The sequence below is a fragment of the Gadus chalcogrammus genome, unplaced genomic scaffold (genome assembly GCF_026213295.1).
Source record: "Gadus chalcogrammus isolate NIFS_2021 unplaced genomic scaffold, NIFS_Gcha_1.0 GACHA079, whole genome shotgun sequence".
In the NCBI taxonomy this organism is placed as follows: domain Eukaryota; kingdom Metazoa; phylum Chordata; class Actinopteri; order Gadiformes; family Gadidae; genus Gadus; species Gadus chalcogrammus.
This window is the reverse complement of record NW_026613514.1, coordinates 145,533-164,320: the sequence shown is the minus strand read 5'-3', so window position 1 is coordinate 164,320 and position 18,788 is coordinate 145,533. Positions and strand designations below refer to the sequence as shown.

General features: G+C 45.9%; 1 protein-coding gene across 1 annotated transcript; it reads right to left on the bottom strand.

The window, feature by feature from the left end:
* Positions 1 to 3,824: 3,824 nt before the first annotated feature.
* On the bottom strand, positions 3,825 to 18,386 carry LOC130378467 (NLR family CARD domain-containing protein 3-like). The gene is made up of 10 exons (XM_056585214.1): positions 18,115 to 18,386; positions 17,791 to 17,907; positions 17,597 to 17,716; positions 16,298 to 16,414; positions 11,514 to 11,614; positions 9,110 to 10,925; positions 8,518 to 8,691; positions 6,403 to 6,576; positions 6,197 to 6,243; positions 3,825 to 4,276 (listed from the first exon to the last, which is right to left on the bottom strand). Exons 1-10 carry the CDS (start codon positions 18,195 to 18,197, stop codon positions 3,906 to 3,908), a joined length of 3,120 nt encoding a protein of 1,039 aa, XP_056441189.1. The 5' UTR covers positions 18,198 to 18,386; the 3' UTR covers positions 3,825 to 3,905.
* Positions 18,387 to 18,788: the final 402 nt, after the last annotated feature.

Sequence of the window (18,788 nt, the reverse complement as noted above, 5' to 3'; positions counted from 1 at the left end):
AGAGACAGAGAGAGATTGTCCGGCCGTCTGTCTGTGCATATAATACAAACGTGGGCCTAAATAGGAGTGAGTAATACAATAACATTTAATGTTTTATTTATAATTTCTGATTAATATATTATTATTCTTAAGGCACTGACGTGTGTCCCGATAGGACTCACTGTATTGATGCACCTAGCCGTTCGAAGAATCACTCCAGAATCATGCTGTGACACCATGCTGTCAACAAGGCCACCATAGAATTTCTTGTGTGCTTACATATATCTTACGATAAGGTAAATTGGTTACCTTATAACTTCTTGTGTGCTTACATATATCCTAAGATAAGGTAAATTGGTTACCTTATAGACTTTTTGTGTGCTTACATATATCTTATGATAAAGAAAATTGGTTTCTTTATAACTTCTTGTGTACCTCTTATATCTAATGAAAAAAGTAAATTGCTTACTTTAGATATTCTTATGTGTTAAAATTGTGTGCCTTAAAATGTCTTACCATAGAGCCAACTGGTTACATTATATACCCTTTTTTATGTAGTAAATTGATTTGTTAAACATATCTCCTTGTTGAGAAACATTGGAGGAATACAAAGAACATGTGTCCCTTTAGACCCCATGATGTATGAACACTCGGCGCGTGATAGCATGTGCACAACTTCAAGCTTCTTGTGTTGCCCCTCGGGCAAAATAAGGGAAACTCCCGGAACGTTTATCAAAGGGATCTTTTGTTATCAGGAGAGTAAAGCAGGGAAATCTGCAGAGAAAGCTCACTCGTTTCTTTTGGTTCTTCTGCTGCTGGTGGTGTCGTGTGTGTCTCCTCTGCTCTGCCCTGCTCTCCTGCTTCCAAAAAACTGTGGCCTTCATAGCAATAGATTTTCATCTTAGGGACTCTGACAACCGTAGCGCTCGGTTCAGACTCTAATTTTTTTTTTAGTTTAGATTTAGAAATCCAACCTCAAGTGTTTCGCCTGGGAGAACGTTGGTGACTCAGTTTTAGAAACCCAACCTCGGGCCCCACCCGGTAGCGCGTTGGTACTTAGGGATCCAACCTCAAGGGCCTCTTGGGAGAACGTTGGTACTTTTGATAGGAATCCTCTTTAGCACTACTTAGTCTCAAGCGTGATTAACTCAACAAAGGCAACTCTCCGGGGTCGTGCGGTGTAACTGGGGCACGAGAGGTTGCGTCAACGTTAAAACCTGGGCTCCACTTGGGAAACGTGTTAAAAAACTTAGTTTTAGAAACCCAACCCTGGGCCCCACCCGGGAGATCGTTTGGTACTTAGACTTAGAAACCCAACCCTGGGCCCCACCTGGGAGAACGTTTGGTACTTAGACTTAGAAAGCCAACCTCAGGCTCGTTGGTATTTTTAATAGGCCATTCTTCATCTATATTCTTCTTCTTTTACTGTCTTTTCTTTCAAATCTATACTCAGTTGTAAAAGTGATTGTGGTTTATTGGACCTAAGAATAAATCTACCTGACTACATTTGTAGTAGGTAAACTCAATCGTTCGAGTCCTTTTCCTGTCGACTCCTCGACACAGGCAAAGCCGAACGACACGCTCTCCCAGCTGATCCCCTCACGTAAGTGGCGCATTGTACAAGCATGGTTGATTGTGACTGACGTGTATAGGGGGTGACAAGGCAAAAAGATACATCATCATTTCGTATTAACTATTATTATTTCGAGAGACTTTGGTCCCGCTAAAACGGACGGGTCTGAATTCGTATTAAAAGTAAACTGTTGTGAAGGGACTTAACAGAGTGACCTGGGTCGGACCGGATTAAGACTGAGCCGAGCCGGACCGAGCGCCTCCGTGAAACCGACGATTCACGGAAACAAGCGGGCTCGACCTGGGTTGGTCCCGGGGAGCGTACATGCGACACCCAGACTCACACACACAAAACACAAAGCACACCCCTGCGGAGCAGTGTGTGTGTGTCGTACGCGATCGTTCCTATAAATCACCACGAGTGAGGTGCCAACACTCGACAGCACTTATGGAAGCATTATTCGCTAATAAAACAAAAATCATCGGCTGAACACACGAGAACATTCAGTTGGATCCACTGAGTTGTTTATTACAATTATGCTTCATTAACAAATAAGACAGAAAAATAGTCCCTTACATGTGCACAATAAACACGGGGGACTAAAACAATAGAAGCAGCAGACTTTACAAACATCAACAGGTGAGCACGTATCTTTAATAACTGAACATGTTCTGCGGCCGTGTTGGTTCCCAACAAAACACAAAAAATCAAGATTCAGTTTAAAGTCATTTACAACATGCAACATTATCCCAAAGAGACACTGAGGCAACCCCCCCCCCCCCAAAACAAAACCCAGGGAGGAGGTCCGGGAATAATATCGGAAAAAAACATTTGTTGTTCTATTAATAATTTCTGATTAATATAGACAGAGAGAGATTGTCCGGCCGTCTGTCTGTGGTTTCTTTCTACAACTGACAAAGAGACACTGAGGCACCCCCCCCAAAACGAAACCCAGGGAGGAGGTCCCAGAATAAAATCGGAATAACATTTAATGTATTATTTATAATTTCTGATTAATATATTATCATTCTTAAGGCACTTACGGAAGCATTATTCACTAATAAAACAAGAAATCATCGACTGAACACACGAGAACATTCAGTTGGATCCACTGAGTTGTTTATTACAATTATGCTTCATTAACAAATAAGACAGAAAAATAGTCCCTTACATGTACACAATAAACACGAGGACTAAAACAATAGAAGCAGCAGACTTTACAAATCATCAACAGGTGAGCATGTATCTTTAATAACTGAACATGTTCTGCGGCCAGTTTGTTTCCGAAAAATCAAAATTCAGTCTTAAGTAATCCACAACATGCAACACTATGCCATAAACCTCTTGGTTATTATGAATAAAATATAAAATCTGCTTTAAATCAGGTTGTAAATCAGGATTATGATAAAAATGATATCAGAGCCCTTAAGACCAAAATTGGTGCCGTCTGAAATTATACAAACATTGACCATCAATAGGTATTTTATGTACAATTCAAGAGAGAACTTAAGCCTTTTCATGGTTTATCATGCTATACTTCAAAGAAGAGAGAGAGAGAGAGAGAGAGAGAGAGAGAGAGAGAGAGAGAGAGAGAGAGAGAGACAGAGAGAGAGAGAGAGAGACACAGAGAGAGAGAGAGAGAGAGAGAGAGACAGAGAGAGAGATAGAGAGAGAGAGAGAGAGAGAGAGAGAGAGAGAGAGAGAGAGAGAGAGAGAGAGGGAGAGAGAGAGAGAGAGAGAGACAGGAGAGAGAGAGAGAGAGAGAGAGAGAGAGAGAGGAGAGAGGAGAGAGAGAGAGAGAGAGAGAGAGAGAAGAGGAGAGAAAAGAGAGAGAGAGAGGAGAGAGAGGAGAGAGAGAGAGAGGGACACAGAGAGGGAGCGGCCTCCGCCGACCCCCCTCAGCACCCTTCTTGTTGTGTGTGTGTGTGTGTGTGTGTGTGTGTGTGTGTGTGTGTGTGTGTGTGTGGTGTGTGTGTGTGTTGTGTGTGTGTGTGGTTTTACGCTCAGGGGCGTAAATACCGCTGATGACTGAGCCCAGAGGAGGAGGTCCTTTTTTTCTACACCCGACACAGAGAGGCTGACCCCCCCCCCCTCCCAGTCTACCCCCACCCCCGGGAGGAGGTGTGTGTGTCAGGGGCCATGCTCAGTCAGAGGTCCCTTTTGTTTCTACAACCGACACAGAGAGGCTGACGACCCCTGCACCCACGCCCTACCCAGACCCCGGGAGGAGGTCCTCCTGGTGAAGGAGGACCAGAAGGGTGTGGAGTGTGTGTCAGTGTGTCTGAGGACCCTCCTCCACCTGGGGACACTCTGTAGAAGGACAGAGAGCCAGCAGGCCGGTCCAGATACACTCCTACTCTGGTGGAGCCAGCGGGGGGAGAGGGAGGGCTGTCTGTCTACCGTTGTACCGGGCAGAGTAACCACCATCATAACAATAAAGACTCCAGGACTTGTTGTTCAGTCCAAGCCTGCTGTCACCACCCCCTCCTCTCCTTGTGATTCCTCTGTATGTCACTCCTATATCAACCTCTCCTTTCCACTCTACCTCCCAGTAACAGCGGCCAGTCAGAGCCTCTCTACCCAACACCTGGTAATGGGAGTCAAATCTGTCTGGGTGATCCGGATACGACTGGTCCTCTTCAACCCACCTCACCTTCCTGTTGTCCTCAGACAGAGAGAGTCGTCTGTGGGCCGTGTTGGGGTCCAGTGTGAGGTCACAGGCATCTGAGGGAGAACCAGACATGATGAGCTGCTGAACCGCTCTTCATCATCATCATCATCATCATCATCATCACTAGTACTGTTCTCCTGCGCTCTGTGTACATATACATAGATATGAACACATACATACATATACATATGTACACATTCATAGATACACACACCTCAACAATAACGTTATGAAAACATCAACAACAATATTATGAATACATCAACAACAAACATCTCTCCTTGGATCCAGGCTGCTCTTCTTCTTTTTATTCTCTTTCTTTTTGTGATCGCTCTCTCTCCTTCTTCAGCCCCCTCCCCCTCAGCCCCCCCCCCTCAGCCCCCTCCCCATCAGCCCCCCCCCCTCAGCCCCCTCCCACTCACCCCCCTCCCCCTCACCCCTCCTCCTCAGCCCCCCCTCACCCCCGTCTGCCCCCCTCCCCCTCCCCCTCCACCCTATTCCTCACCCTCAGCCCCCCCTCAGCCGGTCACCCCCCCTCCCCCCCTCCTCCTCACCCCTAGTCCTCCCCCTCAGCCCCCCCTCAGCCCGGTCCCCCCCCCCCCTCCCCCTCAGCCCCTTCACCCCCCCTCCCCATCACCCCTAGTCCTCAACCTCAGCCCCCCTCAGCCCCGTCACCCCCACTCCCCCTCACCCCTAGTCCTCCCCCTCAGCCCCGTCACCCCCCCCCTCCCCCTCCCCCTCACCCCTAGTCCTCCCCCTCACCCCCCCTCAGCCCGGTCACCCCCCCCCCCCCTCCCCCCTAGTCCTCCCCCTTAGCCCCCTCCCCCTCAGCCCGGTCCTCCCCCTCCCCCTCCCCCCTAGTCCTCCCCCTCAGCCCCCTCCCCCTCAGCCCGGTCATCCCCCCTCCCCCTCCCCCCTAGTCCTCCCCCTTAGCCCCCTCCCCCCTAGTCCTCCCCCTTAGCCCCCTCCCCCTCAGCCCGGTCATCCCCCCTCCCCCTCCCCCTCAGCCCGGTCACCCCCCTCCCCCCTAGTCCTCCCCCTCAGCCCCCTCCCCCTCAGCCCCCTCTCTCTCACCCCTTCACCTCCCCCTCACCGGCCCCTAACTCGTCACACCCCCCGTCCCCCTCACCCCTCAAGCCCCTTCACACCCCCCACCCCCCACTCCTCCCCCCCTCAGCCCGGTCCCGGCCCCCCTCAGACGTCACCCCCCACCCCCCTCCCCCCTCGCCCCCCTCTCCCCCTCCACCTCCACCCCACGCCCTCCCCCAGTATCCTCCTCCCATCCCCGTCACCTCCCTCCCCCCCCCATCCCCCCCCCCCCCCTCATCCCGTCACCCCCCTCTCCCACATATCACCCCTAGTCCACCCTCAGCCCCCCTCAGGCCCGGGTCATCCCCCCCTCCCCTCCCCCCTAGTCAGCCCCCTCAGCCCCCCCCCTCAGCCTCTTCTTCACACCCCCCCCCCCCACACTCTCCCCCCTCAGCCCGGTCCACCTCCCTCCCCCGTCCCCCCTAGTCCCCCCCCAGCCCCGTAACCCTCCCCTCCCCCCTCCCCCTCAACCCCCCTCACCCCGGTCACCCCCCTCCCCCGCACGCCCTCAGACCCCCTTCACCCCCCCTCCCCTCAGCCCCACTCAGCCCCTCCCTCAGCCCGGTCATTCCCCCTCCCCCTCCCCCTAGTCCCCCCCCCCCCCCCCCCCACAACCCCCCCCCCCCTCAGCCCCCTCTCTCTCACCCCTTCCTCTCCCCCTCACCGGCCCCTAACCCGGTCACTCCCCCTCACCCCTGTAATACCTGCTGGGTTTTATACAAGCAGGTCTAACTGTGATGGTGGACAGTATTAATATACGTAAGATACATGATGTCAGCCATCATCTTCATTCCCAGTAGGATGTGACCTCACTTCCTGCTGTGTGGATGGACTTTCCATCTCAATAGTGTGTGTGTCATGGGATGAATCAAACAGACACTTACACTTCTTTAGAGCTGGTTTCAGCCTCCACACTCCACCGTGCTCCACACTGGGGGGGAAACAAAGTGAGAGCAGCATGTTGAAACATTCACCGTCATCATCTGCCGTCTCATCACGTTCTACACAACATGCTGCCTCTTCAAACCACTTCATCTGGCAGCAGCATGAATCCTTGTAGGAGACCCTGAGCGGTGAGCTGTCCTCATACCTGAGAGTGTCCAGTCTCCAGCGTAGATCCTCCAGTCCAGCAGAGAGCAGCGCAGCTCCAGAGTCTCCTGGGTGATTGTAGCTCAGGTCCAGCTCTTTCAGATGGGAGGGGTTGGAGCTCAGAGCTGAGGCCAGAGAAGCACAGCCTTCCTGTGTGACCAGGCAGCCAGACAAGCTACACACACACAAACACACACACACACACACACACACACACACACACACACACACACACACACACACACACACACACACACACACACACACACACACACACACACACACACACACACACACACACACACACGCCTGTAAAATCCTGTGTTTTTCCAGTCTGCATACCACTTCCTGGTCCATTGAAGGGACCATATTTGTGGATAAAGAATTAGCAATTAAGATAATGAGTACTGGATATTAGGGATGTGAACGGTTACAAAAAAGTGTTAACGTTTACACAACCCCTACTTTTTCGTGTACACAGTTAACCATTTCTTTATTAATTAATGAAGCTTTAATTTATTTTAAAGTGGACCGCACTCGCGCTTTAGGGGGATTATTTGTTTATCAACACGGCGGATGCGCAAGCAGAATGATCGCAGAAAGAACATTTGTTTGACCGGTTGCCACGGTTATCTCCGTGTGGTTCATTTGCAGTTGTGGCGTTAATTAGGATGTTATCAGCTTACTGTTACATTAAACTGTAATCAAAAAATTCGGTTATATGCTATAGACCCTATAGTATCGGTGGTATAAAGGCTGGGACAAATTTCAAATTATAAATATGTACACTTTATGTTGAAAGTATAGACCGTCGCTATTCCCATTGAAACTAATGGTGCGGTGATTATTCTTCCAAACGAGAGCTGGTAAATTGGGAAAAATGAATTAAACTGTAATCAGACAACGCGGTTATATGCTATAGACCAGTGGTTCTCAACCTTTATTGAGCAAACGCCCCCCTGACCTTACCCTGATCCTCTGGTGCCCCCCCCCCCAATCATTTTTTTTTAATAACCTAACAACCCCACTCACACTTGTGTTATATTGCTTAAAGCTTTTATTGCAGCGTTTTTCATTGATTTTGCGTTGGTCACTAATAGCAATGAATGCCCTCTGAGTCGGATTTGGTGAAAGAAATATACAAATATTCATGACATGCAAATGTATCACCTCTGATTGGCTAACAGCACTGTCCATCACTGTAATAAACCCGATTAAACTTCCAGAGCGACGAGAGCGAGAGAGAGAGCGAGAGAGAGCGAGAGCGAGAGAGAGAGAGAGAGGCCACGTCTCCCGTCTTCCTTGGGCACCGCGACCGTGACCACGGCACTCCCGCGACTCCCGCCGTGCCCCGTGAACAAATGAATGAATGGCCCGGGAACCACGGGCACCGCGGCCCGGGCAACTTGGGCACCACGAAAACAGATCGCGCACAGAGGCCTAATTAGGCCTATATATTCTGTACTTCTGTACCCAAAAATTTAGAAAACCATGACAGTTATAAAAAATCACGTTCCCAGTGCCCCCCCTAGGTTGTGCGAATGCCCCCGTTGAGAAACCATGCTACAGAGAAACCGTGATTATTATTTTTTTTTTTACGTTTTTTCGTTTACTTATTTTTCCTAAATAGTTATGATTTACTAACCGGTTGCACGTGTACACGTGTACCCGTTCACACCCCTACTGTATCTATTAAGCTTTAAAACACGTTTTGTGTGACAATTGCAAGTTTCAAATCATTTTTTTTATATCTTTCCAGAGACCCTCCAAAATGTTTCTGTTGAGGCTTTCAGGGGGTCTGAGGTATCCAACTAGGGGTAAGACCCTCCAAAGACCCCCTGTACTTCACCCTGCTCTAAACTATCACCGTCCCGTATACGGGGGACAGTGGGGGGACAATATTATTATATTTTGAGCTCATTTTTATATTTATAACTGAAAGGTTGCAGGCATATGGATGTATTAGAATATCCACCTAAACAAAAGGTGGTACATCTCCAATGATACAAAATCATGGATGTGGTCATCACAGGTACTGAGTCAGAAGCTGAGTTATATAACTGTCCTCTGATGTGGAACTTGTGGTGTAACTGTTTGACCATTGAGTAAAACTGACCTGAGAGTTTCCAGTGTACAGTGTGGACTCCCCAGTCCAGCAGAGAGCAGCTTCACTCCTGAATCCTGCAGATCATTGTTACTCAGGTCCAGCTCTCTCAGACTAGAGGAGTTGGAGCTGAGAACTGATGCCAGAGCTTCACAGCATCTCTCCGACAGATGGCAGGCATTCAGCCTGCAAACACAATAAAGAGAACAGGTTAGAAACTGTGATTAAAAAAACATACATCTTTAAGTTAATAAATAATGAAGGAATGTTATTAGTTTAACAAACATACTAAATAATTAGATGTAGAAATGTTAAATAGTTGTTTAGTTGAGATTGAAAATGTTTTTTAAATGAATACTCCTTCTATATTCTATTGTTGTGAATATTCTCTTATGTGTACTGTAATACATTACACGTTAATAGGACACCTACAGAGATGTTTTGTACGTTATTATAACTAGTATGTTTATTCTGTTATGCGTAGAATAGTAATACATGTTGTTATGAACCTACAAAGATCTTTTTCATATAATTGTAACCTTATATTCCAGTTCTAATTATATTGTGTAGTGTGTATTGTAATACATGTTATTATTGAACCTACAGGGATGTTTTAGAGGCTTTGACCACTGGCAGCAGCCTCAGAAGACCCTCCTCTGAAGCAGAGTATTTTTTCAGGTCAAACACGTCCAGCTCCTCTTCTGATGTCAGTAAGATGAAGACCAGAGCTGACCACTGAGCAGGGGAGAGAGATTCTCCAGAGAGACATCCTGATGTCAGGTACTGTTGGATCTCCTTCACTAGAGAACAGTCGTTCAGCTCATTCAGACAGTGGAACAGATTGATGCTTCTCTCTGGAGATTGATCTCCTTTTATCTTCTCCTTGATGTAAGACACTGTTCCCTCATTGGTCTGTGACCTACTTCCTGTCATTCGCAGCAGACCTGTTTTAATCTGAGTGGTCAGTGATCTTTTTTTCTGTCCCAGCAGACCTCGTAGGACAATCTGATTGGTCTCCAGAGAGAGGCCCAGGAGGAAGCGGAGGAACAAGTCCAGGTGTCCGTTCTCACTCTGTAAGGCCTTGTCCACAGCACTCTGGTAGAGGAGGAGTTTATCTTTCCTGGAGGTTGAGAGCAGATTGACCCCAGTGTTGATAAAGGACCAGAAGACATAAAGGGCAGCCAGAAACTCCTGGATGCTCAGATGGACAAAGCAGAACACCTTGTCCTGGTACAGCCCACACTCCTCTTTAAAGATCTGGGTGAACACTCCTGAGTACACTGAGGCTGCTCTGATATCGATGTCACACTCTGCCATATCTGCTTCGTAGAAGATCAGGTTGCCACTCTCCAGCTGGTTAAAAGCAAGTTTTCCCAGAGAAACAATGATCTCCCTGCTCTCTGAGCTCCAGTCTGGATCTGTTTCAGCCCTCCCATGGTACTTCCTGTCCGCCTGTATGGACTGAACCCTCAGGAAGTGGCTGTACATCTGAGTCACGGTCTCGGGCATCTCTTCGATCTGGGAATTTTGGAAGATGTCCTCCAGAACTGAAGCAGTGATCCAACAGAAGACTGGGATGTGACACATGATTTGGAGGCTTCGTGATTTCTTGACGTGGGAGATGATTGTGCTGGCCATCGTCTCCTCTCTGAATCTCTTCCTGAAGTACTCCTCCTTCTGTTGGTCGGTGAACCCCCTCACCTCTGTCACCATGTCAACACACTCAGCAGGGATCTGATTGGCTGCCGCAGGGCGTGTGGTTATCCAAATGCAAGCAGAGGGAAGCAGGTCACCCCTGATGAGGTTGGTCAGCAGCATGTCCAACGAGGTGGACTTTGTGACATCAGTCCAGATCGGGTTTCTCTGGAAGTCCAGAGGAAGTCGACACTCATCCAGACCATCCAAGATGAAGACAACTTGGAACCCGTCGTATCTGCAGATTCCTGCTTCTTTGGTCTCAGTAAAGAGGTGATGAAGAAGTTCCACCAAGCTAAACTCTTTCCCTTTCAGTAAATTCAGCTCTCTGAAAGTGAGGAGAAATGTGAAGTGTATGTCCTGGTTGGTTTTGCCTTCAGCCCAGTCCAGAGTGAACTTGTGTGTTAAGACGGTTTTACCAATGCCGGCCACTCCAGTTGTCATCATTGTTCTGATTGGTTGATCTTGTCCAGGTAAGGGTTTAAAGATGTCTTCACATCTGATTGGTGTTTCTTCCTTGGCTGGTTTCCTGGAAGCTGTTTCAATCAGTCTGACCTCATGTTCCTTGTTGACCTCTCCACTGCCTCTCTCTGGGATGAAGATCTCTGTGTAGAAGTCGTTCAGATCTGTTCGCTGTCCTGCTTTAGTGATTCCCTCAAACACACACCTGAACTTCTTCTTCAAATGAGACTTGATTTTATGTTGGCAATCGACAGCAGCAGATCCTAAATGAGAAAACAACAGATGACATCAGTTAGTGGATGGTGATCAGTGGAACCAGGTCAATATTTCCTGTTCAATTATCAACTTCATGTTATTTAGTGGCTTCATTACTATTATTTCCACAGCAATATGATTGGTCTAATCATAGTAATAATGATAGTGAATCAGTGATTTGCAATGTTGATACAACAAGACAGGGTTTCATCACTTCAACTGAGTCGTTCTGCTGTTGGTCTGCAGTATAATGATTAATGTTACTTAACCTGATAGACCCACAATAACCCTACATATCTTGGTCAAACCATCTAACCTGATACCCCCACCATAACCCTCCATATCTGGATCACACCATTTGACCTTATACCCCCACAATAACCCTACATATCTGGATCAAACCACTTAACCCCCAACATAACTCTCCATATATGGACTAAACCATTTACCTTATACCCATTAACTCTACACCATTTAACCCCAAAGAGGAAAGATACTGCTCCTTAAAAATATGATTTCTTCTCTTTTTTAAGATCAGATCTGTTTTGCCCTTCAAAATAATAGTCTCTTTTGTCTTCAAAGTAAGAGTCTCTTACCGCCCCCCAGTGTGTCAGCCAGTTCCTCCTGGTTCATCTCCAGCTCTGTTTGATGCTGCTGTACAGACTGAGCACTGGTGACCTTTGACCTCCCCTGGTGTCTGTGGAGAACACACACACACACACACACACACACACACACACACACACACACACACACACACACACACACACACACACACACACACACACACACACACACACACACACACACACACACACACACACACTTTAATTTTTCCTGACTTGGAAACATCAGTACCAGTGAAGTCTGATAACAAGAGCCTGCTCACTCCTGCTGGACTCTTCGAGAAAAAGAAGAACCAGGATTTATTGACGTTTGATAGAAGCTGGATCTTTTTTTTTAATCATTGAGTTATACCATAAGGATGAGTAGGATTGCTTACAATGTGACAATTTAAACATTTTATGTACCTTGGTCCATATCTCTTTGTGGTGTGCCATGATAGGATTGGGTAAATTAAGGGAACACTGGGAGAGTCTATCAATAGGTGGAAAGGGGAGTGCCAACTTATTTTCGATAGCAACCCATTCTAATGTATTATCTTTATTCCAGTGTCTGGTTATTTTGGCCATTTCGAAAGAGATGTAATACATTCTTGGGTCTGGCAATCCCAGCCCGCCTTTGTCTCTAGGTGAGCACACTTTGCTCAGCTTAATTCTGGGTCTTTTCCTTCCCCATAAAAAGTCTTTAATTATTGTGTCATATCGTTTGAAAATCTGAGGGGATATAGTTACTGGTACCATCATGAGTATATAATTGATTTGTGGAGAAATCACCATTTTTATAAGATTAACCTTTCCCCATAATGTCAGATTAATTTTCCCCCATTTATCTAAATTAGTTTTTATTTTTTGTAGTACTGCTTCAAAGTTAAATGCCGGCATTATTTCCACAACCTGGCTTAGTTTTATTCCCAAATATTTCATCCCTTTTGGTACCCATTTAAAACCAAAGTTTGTCATTAAATTTGAATTGAGTAATCCCGTAATAGTCATGAATTCCGACTTTGTCCAATTAATCTTGTACCCTGATAATTTGGAATATGATTTTATTTTGTCCATTAAGTGGGGCGTCGAATTCAATGGGTCTTTTACCAGCATAAAAATATCATCCACGTACAATTACAATTTGTGCTCTTTCCCGCCTCCATCCACTCCTTTAATATTTGCATTGGCCCTAATCGAATTAGCCAGCGGCTCCAATACGATATTAAACAATAGTGGGGATAAAGGGCAGCCCTGACGAGTTCCTCTGGTAAGGTTGAATAGAGGTGATATTAGCCCGTTAGTCATCACGGCTGCCTTTGGGCTTTTATACAAGGTTTTAATCCAGCCAATAAATGTTTGTCCGAATCAAAAATGTGATAGAGCTGCAAGCAAGAATTCCCATTGAACCCGGTCGAATGCCTTCTCAGCATCAAGTGAGAGGCCAACGACTGGGTCTCTTCCTGTCCTGTTGGACCATATCAAGTGTAATAGTCTTCTCATATTGTCTGTAGACGACCTATTTTTCATAAATCCTTCTTGGTCAGGGTGTATGATGCTTGGTAATGCACTTTCCAGACGTAAAGTCAAGATCTTAGTTACAATTTTACAATCAAGGTTTATCAAACTCAAAGGTCTGTAATTAGCAGGGTCTGTTGGATCTCTGTCTTTTTTAGGTATAACAGATATCAAGGCGTTGTAGAATGTTGGAGGGAGAGAACCTAATGTGAATGCTTCATTATATACCCCTTTAAATATTGGGGCAAAGATATCTATATATTGCTTATAGTACTCGACCGGAAATCCATCCATGCCAGGTGATTTACCTGCTTTCATGCATGAAACAGCCTTCCTAATTTCGTTCTCTGATATGGGACTATCAATCCCTTCAATCTGATCAGTTGACAATTTAGGCATATTTAAGTTAGTTAAGAAGTCTGTCAGCTCTTCCTGTTGGGGATTAATGTCAGATGTGTATAATTCTTTATAATACAGTTGTAAAACATAATTTATCTCCTTTGTTGAGGAGACTGTACTATTGCCTTTCTGAATAGCTGGTATCACATTATATGAGTCTTTTTTCTTTAGTTGCCTGGCCATTAACTTGCCTGTTTTCTCTCCTCCTTCATAGAACGTTGTCCCAAGCCTAAATATAGCATATTCAACTTTTTTATCGTAGATTTCCTGCAGCTGGAACTTAAGCTTTTTTTTTTTTTTTGATGAATGTGCTATCATTTTCCCTCTAACATAAGCCTAAGATGCTTCCCATTCCATTGCTCTTGTATTAGTACTGCCAGCATTAATTTCGAAAAAAGATTTAATATCCTCCTTCAACAGTTGTTTAAAGTTCTCATCTTGTAGTATTGACGTGTTCATACGCGATCTTTCATTTTTTCTCTTGGTCAGTATTTATATCAATGCCAAGCTCTACTGGCGCGTGATCAGAGAGGGCCATTGCATTTATTTTACACTTGACAACTTATTTTATAATGGTGTTTGAAATCAGAAACATATCGATCCTAGAGTAAGATTAATGCGAGTGTGAATAGAAAGTATATTCCCTTCCAGTAGGATTTATTAATCACCATATATCGACCAAGCCCAAATCCTTGTTTAACATATGCATTGCCGCTCTATCCTTAGGCATCACAAGGGCACTAAATTTGCTTCTATCTACGCAGGCATCCAAGACTTGGTTAAAGTCTCCTGCCAATATAATTAGACCCCCAATCTCCTCCTGTGTCTTATTCACATTGTGAAAAATTCTTGATCACCTTTATTCGGTGCGTAAATATTGCACACAGTATCAACTTAGACCCATTAATCAGTGCCTATATACACACCATTTCTACCTTCTTTATCCTTGATCTTCTTAAGTAAAATAAAACTTACATTTTTGTTTATCAATATGATTACTCCATTCTGCTTACTGGAGATGGAGCTATGAAAGATATGTCCAACCCAGTTCCGTTTCAATTTCAGTAAAGTGTGTTACCTGAAGGAAAGCTATGTCTGGCTTTTTATGCTTCAGATAAGTCAATACCCTCCCTCTCTTAACGGGATTCCCACAAACATTTATATTCCAGCAAATACATTGAACGGGGTGCCTGGTCATATTTACGTATGAATAGTATGTTGAAACTCAGTTTTAGGCCAGCAATAATTGTGTCCCCCATGCTTCTTGCAGTTGTCTCGTTTGGCTCATTTGTACTTTAATCTGTCATCCCCAAGCGCAACTTAATCAACATCTTATGTGTGAAAATGGTAACCTTAACATCTCTAAGAACATGAACATACAGAACCTTAACATCTCTAAAAACATTAACATATAGAGAAAAAAATCTTAACTTAGGAAGGGCCCGCCTAACACCTGGGGCCTCTGGCTTTTCTCCAGCCATAAAAAACAAAACAGAAAATAAAAACAAAATAAACCTAACCCTTTGGTCCGTGGGGTATGTACACCTAACCAGTAGAGACTCACTCCCCGGCTTTGTTGCTCAGGCAGAACAATATCAAGCTCAACCACCCACCTCTTTGTCCACATTGTCCACTTTTAAATCAGCCTCTTTTTTCTTAATATTGTCCAAGACAGTCTTCCTTATAGGCCTCCAACACTCCTATCAGCTCACCCATCTGTACTGCAGTTCGCCCTGATGAACTGCTCTGCCTCCTTGGCGCTTGCGAAACTCCGGTTCCTCCCCTTCCATGTGCATCGCAGGGACGCTGGATGCGCCAGCGTGTATCTCACGTTGAGCCGTTGCAGCGACCTCTTCACGGATGTAAACGTTTTTCTTTTCTCTTCAAGCTCCTGTGTCATGTCAGTAAACACGGACAGTCTCAAGCCTTCCTATTCGATCCCACGCTTTTCTCTGGCCGCTCTCACTACTTTATCTCTTGCCGGCTGTCGCAGGAATCTGATTAGCACTGGTCTGGGTGGTTGTCCGTCATTGGGCACGGGAGCGAGCGAGCGATGCGCTCTTTCGATTTCAAATTCACCGCCAACTTCAATCCCGAGTCCCTCGCCCAGAACTCTCTTTACACAACTCTCCATAGTGCCGTTCGTTCCGAAGGTTTCTTTAAGCCCCACCAGTCGCACATTATGTCTCTTACTGTGATTTTCAAGCACCTGCATGCGGTTCCACATAGCGTCCATCTTTTTCTCATCGTGCTCTCTGTTGCTCATTAGCCGCTCGGTTAGGGTTAGGGTTAGGTTAGGTTAGGTTTGGTTAGGGTTAGGGTTAGGTTAGGTTAGGTTAGGTTAGGTTCGGTTAGGGTTAGGGTTAGCTAACCCTCGGTTGTGTCCTCCAGCTGGTGGATACGGCCCTCTGCTTCTTCCAGCTTTTCCTGTATCCCTTCCACCGTGTTCTTCAGCTCAGAGGTTGGGTGCTTGATTGTTAAAATATCTCCTGCAATCCCCTGCAGCATGGTGCTCATTTTGACGATCTCGGCATAAAGATTATCCGTGTTCGGTGTAGTTTGGTCGCTCTGTTGCGTTAAGCTAGCAGTTCCCGCATCGTCATTTGGAGACAGACTATTCCTGGTCGACCTGCGGCCCGCAGCCTGGTCTTTAAAATATTTCGAAGTAGCCATTCGGGTTCAGGTGAACTCAGAGTTACTTAGGAAGCTGTTTCTACAAAAATGAGTGGACTATGATATATGATAATTAAGTAAATATATTGGTGGGCTGGCGGAGATCTTTACTGAGCTGCCATCTTGCTCGACGTACCCACGTTACTCTAGAAGCTGTATCTTTATGATATATGATGATTCCTCACCTCTTCTCAATAGACTGATTTCCATCTTTAAAGGTAACAGGTGGATCCATAGAGCTGTCACTCTTCATGGAGACACAGCTGGGTCCAGGGGAGTCTGCTCTCTGCTGCTGGACTCTTCTAGAAAACAAGAACCAGGATTTATGGATGTTTGATAGAAGCTGTACCTTTATAATCTCTAGGGCTGTCAAGTTTTGGTTGGTTGGTTGACTGGTTAATGGATATGCACTTGTTGGACCAAATAATATTTAGTGGGACAATGGCTTGTGTTCCTTTAATAAGAACAAAGAGCTTCTTAATCCATTATTTTAGGGCCTGAAGGGACAAATGCAGACCGATGTGTTTTATATTTGAGTGACGGGCTATATTGTGTTAGAAATAACATTAATTATGAATACAAATAAGGTTGAAGGCTCCGTAGTTTCTGTTTTAATAATCATATGGTTTAATAAACTATAGGACTTATAAGACAAGAGGTTAAACCCCCGGGTTTCTCAACGTTGAACCGGCCCATAAGGAAGACCGCTAGTCCTAACTTACTGAACCTTTACTCCGCTACTAACTCATTGATTCCAACAAAGTCATCGATCTGGCAGCATTTGGTTAAAAAGGACGACAAAATAGCATGCAAAGCGTAGAGTAAGTTTGTGGGCAGATCAGCTAAAATGGTAAGCTATGAGTACTTTTTTCTTAATATGTCTGATCAGTGGCGGTTTTAGGCACGGGCGAACCAGGCAGCCGCCCGGGGTGCCATATTTGTGGGGGGCGCCAAATCACATGGGGGGCGCCACGAGCAGTAAAAAAAAAAAAAAAAAAACGCGCTGTGTAGCGGTTTTCAATGAAGTACATAACATTGTGTGGGGAATTGGTGTTTTGGCGCCCCCTCTGGCTGCAGGCGCACCTGCTCGTTGAGAAGGTGCCGTGCACGGACGGAATGAAACCCCCACTGAAGTCCGTAGGGTCATGATACAAACCCCCCCAATTCTTCGGTGGTGTCGTCTATAAACGACGCTGCCCGACGCTCCCTGGCTCGTCCCCTGTCTGCTTCATATTGAAGCTCTGCCCTAACCGAGTCGACTCGGACCGAGAGGGGTCTGAAACCCACTGACCTTCTCCAAACAGCCCTTATGTGATATTGAGGCTAGCAGGTAGAGTACAACGCACTGTGGTAGATTCTGTTGATCTAGAGACAACGTGCACATTCTTTTATAATCATCTTTTCACCATTGACCAATCGATTGGTCAGAGAGTTTGTTGAATTTAAGACCACAGCCCAAATCATCATCTCTAATCACTTCTTACCTTTTCCCAATAGACTGATTTCCATCTTTAAAGTTATGAGGTTTTTCCATACAGCGGTCACTCTTCATAGAGACACAGCTGGGTCCAGGGGAGTCTGCTCTCTCTTGCTGCTGGACTCTTCTAGAAAAACAAGAACAAGGAATTATGGACGTTCGATAGAAGCTGTATCTTTATGATCTCTGATAAATCCTCACCTCTTTTCAATGGACTGATTTCCATCTTTAAACCCAACAGGCTGTCTCATAGAGCTGTCACTCTTCATGGAGACACAGCTGGGTCCAGGGGAGTCTGCTCTCTCCTGTTTCTCTGGGCTTCAACACACGCACACACACACACACACACACACACACACACACACACACACACACACACACACACACACACACACACACACACACACACACACACACACACACACACACGCACAGCTTTTACTCAGACTAATGATGGAGTCATGATGCATCACTGCTGAGCTCTGAGATGGACAACAGTCACAGACAGAGAGATCCTCTTCTTACCTCTTAGCTTTGCTCTGGCGGCCATGTTCCCCAGACAGAGTGGTCTTAGAGGTAGGACCCCCCTCCTCCCTCTCCTCATCCATAGTAGACTGGAGAAAAAACGTTCCGTCCCATACGGTAAAAAGTTATAAAAGTATAAATGTAAGGGAAGAAACTGAGGTTAAAGTGTTTATAACACGGTAATCAGGTGAAAGGTTTTCAAAGCGGAGAAAGAAAGGCTCCTCGCTGCGACGGACGGTTCAGATGAGGAAGTTACTTAGCTGAACCGCCCCTCTGAGCGCATGTCACATGTTTTCTGGGAAAACGGGCAGCGTGCGTGCGCACACACACACACATACACACACACTCAGGCTGTTTCCCAATGTCAAGGAAGCATGCTCAACGGCCGCCCTTTTAAGGACGCTACGTCATAGAACGCCGACAAGCACTGTTCCAATGTTGAGGACACTCGAAAGCCGCGCCATTTTTGCGTCCTTTGTTTTTGAGAATTCCGAGATTTTTCAAGGATGCATCGCTGCATCCTAGACGAGCCAAAACTACCCACAATCCTCTGCGTTCACTGGGCGGGTTCTTGAAAATGGCAGAGCAGTACACGTTCAAACGAAGTGAAGTTATATTAGTTTTCAGAAATATTTTGTGCCGTATTGCTTTTTATAGATTCATCATGTTAATGC

Bases quoted from the DNA above. Each gene is read 5' to 3' on its own strand.
- LOC130378467 (XM_056585214.1), bottom strand. From the start codon at position 18,197: ATGGATGAGGAGAGGGAGGAGGGGGGTCCTACCTCTAAGACCACTCTG. The intron at 17,717-17,790 runs GTGAGGATTTAT...TTGTTTTTCTAG, and splicing joins AATCAGTCCATTGAAAAGAG to AAGAGTCCAGCAGCAAGAGA. The intron at 10,926-11,513 runs GTAAGAGACTCT...TTTCTCATTTAG, and splicing joins GGCTGACACACTGGGGGGCG to GATCTGCTGCTGTCGATTGC.